We start from the raw sequence: 6589 nt of genomic DNA, 5'->3' as shown, positions 1-6589 counted from the left end.
TGGAGCTGCCCTTAAAGATTTCGACATTTGGAGGACAGTGGCTTCCACTGACCTTAGATTTCGGCATTTGGAGGACAGTGACTTCCACTAAGCTTTGAGTGGAAACAAGCAGCAACATTTGCATGCATGCTTCGACCCGCAATGATGGAGGCATCTCCTGATACTGATAGCACCTTTGAATGGTTAATCTGGTCCCAGGTAGTACCTGCTAACCAACTTCTCCTCCGTGTTCTGTAGGTATTTGCCGAAATCGCACGCAGCTGCTGGCTTGCTTGGCACAAACCTGCAAAATGCTTATCATTGGAGCCACACTAATATAGGAAACGCGCAAAACTTTTCGACACCTTTATGGATAATCTTTGCACGGAGAAAGCTGTGCTGAGATCAACAAAGATTGTCAAGACACCAAAAGGACCTGGGAATGCATTGTGCTGGTAGGTACTACGTACTATAATTGCAGTGCCACATTTTGTAGCATTTTAATCTTCGATTGCTTTTTTCTAGGCTCATAATTTATACAGTACTTGCACTACTACTGCATGGTCGTTCATATCTTATCGATCTAATGATTCCCGTGACAAATTAAGAATTCGACGCGGCACCGGTTTAGGAGTGCATATCTCCTCCCGCTGGATCCTTCGTGACTGCAATCTAACAGCCATATCGCCTAGAGGATACCCTGCTCCCCAGGACCACTCCACTTGCACTGAGAAGAGGTAGGTCAACGGGTGTCTTGCCTCGCCCGCCTCCGGTGTCGCCGCCGGCCTGCACCACACAACCGCCGGCGTCGATCCCCAGACATGGAGGGAGGGCTGTGTATGTGGTGGTCCCTTCCCCTCCGTGGCAACACGAGGGAGCATATACTGTCACTGGGAGTAAGAAGCAGCAAGTTGGTGGAGGGCTTCATGGGTACAGTACTAAGTTAGAACAATGTACATAGAAATAAATGCTCGCAGTGCGCCCCTTAGCATTTGTAGGGACCTGAAACACATCAAAATGCGAGCGGATTAGAGAGAATCCAAAGGTGGGTTGTACGCATGTGGATGTGATTGTACAAGCAAGAGTATATGCAGTTGGCAACTAGGAAGATATAAAATACTAGTGTGGAACATTTTCAATAAGACAATAACTATGCAGTTGTAGTTGCATACCCAGTGTACAGACATATGGTCAAGGAGATGAGCACCCAATGTCAAGTAGACAAGATGCGTTTACATCTGTCATAAGATACTCAAGTATTTATACAAGCAAGTTTTTGGATGTATCATTTATCTTGGCATTATACTTTTTGTTCACCCCTTTAATAAGAGGTAAAAAAGTAGTGTCAGAAGTTATGTGACATTTTCTACAAACAAAAGCAAACACCAAACTACTTCACTCAGTATTTTCCAAAAGAAACTGGGATTGGCCTGTTGACTTTGCCCTTCCTTTAGACAAAGCCACTTTTCTAGTTGCTGTGGAAAGAATGTTGAGCAAATGAGTTTAAGGGGTGGTTTTCTGTTTACTTTTTTTCAGCCCCGAGGTCTTAATAGTGAGTATGAATCATAGTTCCATTTTTCTGAAGGGCGAGGACCTGCAACGACGTAACGTTTGAAAGAAAAGTAACCAGCATACCCAGCAAAAAAGGTGATCAATGTTGTTACCCTCTCGTGGCATTCCTCGTGGATTTGAATGGTTTATTTTAATCTTTATAGATCTAAGTATAATAGATTCTACCTCAAGGGAACACATTTCAATGGGATTTCAACTTAAGGGTTCTAGAGACATAGATCCACATGTCAGCAACATCGATGCCATGCATAAACAAATGTACCCAACTCAATCATATGAGGTTCAGGTTTAGCAACACAATGCATAGAAATGTACAGCTGGATGTAAAAAGAGCTTTGGAAGGAAAGGGAAAGATCAACAATTGCTCCTCCCCTCTCTTCCACAGCCTTTTTGCAGTTTTTAAGATCAGTGGAGCTACAAATTTCAAGGGGCAGAGAAAAGAGAAGGCAGGACAAAAGACACAAGGCCCGATACCGGAAATTTCCCATGGTTCTAGGCAGCATCTCTTGATTTCTTTTTTACTTTTATTGGGAACTTAAAATTATCATTTCGAGTTGTCCCTGTTAGAGGAGCCCACAAAAGGAAAGTGCCAACGTTGGTGCTGGGCCCGATATGCATACAGGTCTGCGTGTAAAAGTTTGTTTCGTTGCGTTTGCCATTCTGAACGTGCTAACGGCGTCAGATTTCCTTCTGCATGCCACAATAGTGTAGCCCCCCTCTCTCTCTAGTTACTTGCCAGAGCCTTTTGCGCGCTCAAATAAATGCTGTAAGAGCAACTTCAACGCGCCGACCCAACCGGAGGCATACCCATTTTTGCCAACTTGACCGGCACTGACTTAATTAAGCACAATTATACATAAATGACCTGTCAAACGCCGGCCAAAATCCACTTAAACATGACTACAAATTAAAAAAAACTCGAATAAACGCCTGCACGCTGCCCTAGTAGACCGCCTTGCCTTTGCCGTCGTTGTCGTCGCCGGTGAGGTCGATGAAGACGGAAGGCGGCCCAGCCCAACCGAACGTGGCTTGATAGGCCACCAGGACAACCTCCTTTGGCGTCTGCTGCAGTGGCGGCACTGTGGCAAGGCGGGCGCGCTCCTCCTCGTGGCGCAGATGCTGCTCGGCGTCGGCCCCCTCCTTCGCGATCCAATGCGCCTTCCAGCGCTCAAGGTGGGCCGCCTCCTCTTCCGGCGTGAAGGCGAAGTAGGAGGGAGGCGCGCTCACCCACTCGTGGAGCTGGCCGGTCCATGAATAGGACTCCTCGGGCCAAGTGGGGGGCGGCGGTGACCGCTTCCGCGTGGCGTTGGCTCGCGCTCCGGCTCCGGCTCAGCCTTGGGCTCGACGAGGGGCGGCGGCGGTGGCGGCACGAACAGGGGTGCGTGGATGGAGTCCCCCACCGCGGACAAAGCAATCGCTTGCTCTAGCCCATCCCAATGGGCGTCCTCCTCGAGCCGGCTCGTCTCCAGCGCGTGCTGCAGGGCCTCCTTGAGGGCGGCTTGGTACTCCGCCTCCGACTGCTCTTCCTCCGGCTTTACCCACAAGGGCTGCGGCGGAACGTCGTGGTCGATGTGGGCGCCGAAGCGGCACTCCTCCTCATGCTCTAGTGCAAACCAGCGCTCCCAGTTGGGAGAGTCTGGCGCGTAGGCACGCATGGCGCGCTGCTCCGGCGTAAGGAGCTTGCGCCGCCAGGAAACCTCTTCTGCGTCCGCTCGCGCGGACCGCAGCGCCGCCGGGATGGTGATGCGCTGCGGGTCCAGATGCCAGCTATGCGGCAAGTTCACATCTGGATACAGCAGGGGCTGGCGGTACTCCGAGTGTCACCGCGCCTGGTGGACTGGGATGTATAGCCTCTCTCGCTCCCGCGGTGGCGTGCCGCATCTAGCCGGCGGCGGTGGAGGAAGGAGCCCGCGGGAAGAGCTTGCTCCGGCGCTGAACCTCCGCTTCCTCCCTCCCTTCCCGCTGAAGATGCCCATGGCTTTGCTAGGGTTTGGGGCTGGCTGGCTAGCTAGGGTTTTCTGACCGCCAGCGAGGGAGCAAACGTGGCCAGATGTGGACGAGGGGAGTGGATGAGGCCGGACCCGCCGCACGCGTCCATTAAACAGGAAGGGCACGCGGCCCTTCCACACACTGCCAAGCGGGCCGTCGGTAGGTGGCCGCGTTAATTATGACCGCTTGGGTTGTTGGCCGGCCGCCATGTGGGGCCGCGGCGGACACCGAGGGGACGCGCGGCGCATCCGCTTCGCGTCTGCACCGACGCATTTCAGGCGCAAATTTGGGGCAGAAATGGGTCCGCGCGGACGCGAAGCGGACGGATTATGGGAATGGATCGGCGCGTTGGGCCATCGTTTTTGTCCGCAGCGACCCAAACGGACGTGGGCGGACGAAATGGGTCGCCTGGTTGGAGTTGCTCTAAGGATGGCTAATCTATTATATAGGCTAGTTAGACACTTTGAAAAGCAGTAACACTTAAATAAACAAAAGAAACCAATATACACTGTGTCTATTCAAAAAAAATATTGATACATGGCTTAATATAACATTTGGTAAAAGTAATCAGAATATGCCCCATGAAAAGGGTGATTTCACCTTACAAAATGTTCAGAATATAAATTTAAATAGATATACTACTACTACCCATCATTATCACCGCTGATAATTGCAAACTACATGTATACTATTTCAAATATAGAATAACTATGGTGAACCAGTCTCCAGGACAGGAGGCATTACTCACATTTCTTCATTCTTGTCAGCAATGTAGGATCTCCAATTTTTAGCAGGACATTTATTCACAGCAGGACATGAATAACACATATGTATCGAATGAAATCAGGTGTCTAGTGCCTAAATTGCTCTTGAACTGACCATAAAAACGAATTCCATATTGGGTATAAGTCTATATGAAATAATAGTGAGCAAAGCTATCTTAAATGTTGAAGAAACACGGAAAACAAGAAGACAGTTGAAGTGATTACCTGTAATACCACTATGTGATCTCTTGATAAGATTGGTCAATGCATGGTCCACTTTGCAGTTTTCCCCTCTCTGTTGTAGGAGTATTTCCAGAGTTAACTCACAATGCGAGCATGCATTTGTCAACTTGAACTTGGTTCTTCAATTAGGCTCTGCCCTGGTGCCTTTTGCACACTCATCCTCCTCATCAGTTTCCTCACATCACCTGCCTCCTCCCAACGTTGTGTTTCTGCATAAAGATTGGCCAACAGCATATAGTTCCCTGAATTCCAAGGTTCCAGACTAATAAGCTCTTTGAGAGCCACCTCGGCAATGCCGAGCCCAGCATGGGCACGGCAGGCGCTTAGAAGTGATCCCCATATTGCAGAATTAGGGCTCATTGGCATCCCTTGAATCAGCGCATGTGCCTCTTCGAGAAGGCCGGACCTTCCAAGTAAATCTACCATACATCCATAATGTTCAATTCCCGGCTCAATCCCATGCTCTGACTGCATAATCTGGAAGATCACCTGCCCAGTATCTACTGCCCCGGCATGGGCACAGCAACCAAGCACCCCCAGGAAAGTCACTGAATTAGGCTCCCCTCCGGGCCTCACCATCTGCCGGAACAGCTCAATCCCCTTAATCCCTTGCCCATTCAATGAAAATCCAGAGATCATTGTGTTCCAGCTCACCACAGTCCGCTGTTGCATCCCTTCGAACACCTCTCTTGCGCTGCTCACATCGCCACACTTGCAATACATATCTACCACCGCATTAGCAACATGCACCGAGCTGTCTAAGATACCCATCTTGCATGCATACTCGTGCGCCCACCTCCCGGCAGCAGCATTCCCCGTCCTCCCACAAGCAGGCAGCACCACGGCAAGGGTCCCATCATCTGGCGCCACCTTGCCCTCCCTCACCATGTCTTGGAAATACCGCACTGCCATGTCGTCCCTCCCACACCAAGTACACCCTGCGATCATAGCATTCCAGGAAACCATGCTTCTCCTGGAGCGCTTGAACCGCTGCATTTCATCAAACAGATGGCGTGCGGTGAAAATATCCTTGGCTTTCACATAAGCAGTGATGATTGTGTTGTAGGCGATGGTGCACTTTCTCTGCTGGGGCATTTCGTCGAACAGGATTCGTGCGTGGGGCAGAGGATAGGGCCCGAGGAGCCCGAGGGAGATGGCGTGGTGGGAGAGGAAGCCGAGGCGGAGGAGGAGGCCATGGAGGGCTGAGAGGAGCGGCAACGAGGAGGTGGACCCGAGCAGCGGGAGAAAGGACAGGCGATCGGGGGCATGAAGGCAGCGAAGGGAGGATAGGAGGCGGAACGCGAGGGGCGGAGAGGGGGCGGACAGCGACTTGAGGGCGGCGTTGAGGAGTGCGAGGGGAGGCGGTGGTTCAGGAGGGAGGAGGCTCAGGAGAGAGAGAGCCGGCGGCGGAGGGGAGGAGAGGAGGAGGAGCGCGGCCAGGAAGTGGTGGTGCGGGGAGGACGGGGAGGAATGCAGGCAATGGCGGACGGCGAAGGCGAGGAGCTCGAGCGGGCGTCGCCGGGCGCGGGAGGAGTGATGCAGGAGATGGAGCAGGCGGCGCTCCGCTGTGCGGGGGTGCCACCCGTCGGGGGTGGTCACGGCGTGGGGCAACGACGGGGAGGGCTCGCCGGCGGCGGCGGTGGACGGCATCGGCAAGAGCGCGAGACAATTCGGCTTCGGTTGCATCTTTTGGTTTGTTTTTTATGAGAATGGCTTCGATTGGATTTGAGAATGCGCGGGGTGATATGAAATGGGCCGTGCGCGCAAGCTAAATCAGGCAGGCTCTTCGGCCAACTCCCATATTTGGCCTGTACGTCGCACAAGCTTGCATGCAGGATTAGAAAATGCAGGGAATTGAAAAATTGACTTTTGTTAGGGTGTGCTATCTGCTGAAGCTACTGCATTGAAATATGGCTTTTGCCTAGCACAAACAATCGGTTGCAACTAGATTACTGTTAATTCAGATAATAGTTCATCAGTACGATGAATGAAGGAGAACAATTTGTAGGTCTAGGGACTGCAATCTTTGACGATTGCTATCA

At 51.6% G+C, this 6589-nt stretch overlaps 1 protein-coding gene across 1 annotated transcript; it reads right to left on the bottom strand.

Annotated features, from left to right (window-relative positions):
- Nucleotides 1-291: 291 nt before the first annotated feature.
- Nucleotides 292-6297, bottom strand: LOC125551337 (pentatricopeptide repeat-containing protein At1g09190). The gene is made up of 2 exons (XM_048714526.2): nucleotides 4530-6297; nucleotides 292-981 (listed from the first exon to the last, which is right to left on the bottom strand). Exon 1 carries the CDS (start codon nucleotides 6231-6233, stop codon nucleotides 4650-4652), a length of 1584 nt encoding a protein of 527 aa, XP_048570483.2. The 5' UTR covers nucleotides 6234-6297; the 3' UTR covers nucleotides 292-981; nucleotides 4530-4649.
- Nucleotides 6298-6589: the final 292 nt, after the last annotated feature.

Source organism: Triticum urartu, chromosome 4A (assembly GCF_056163025.1).
Source record: "Triticum urartu cultivar PI428250 chromosome 4A, HENAU_Tu73, whole genome shotgun sequence".
Classification (NCBI taxonomy): Eukaryota; Viridiplantae; Streptophyta; class Magnoliopsida; order Poales; family Poaceae; genus Triticum; species Triticum urartu.
Note: the sequence above shows the minus strand (reverse complement) of the source record. Positions and strands in the feature narration are given on the sequence as shown.

Excerpts from the sequence above, each read along its gene's own strand:
- LOC125551337 (XM_048714526.2), bottom strand. The coding sequence starts at position 6,233 with ATGCAACCGAAGCCGAATTGTCTCGCGCTCTTGCCGATGCCGTCCACC.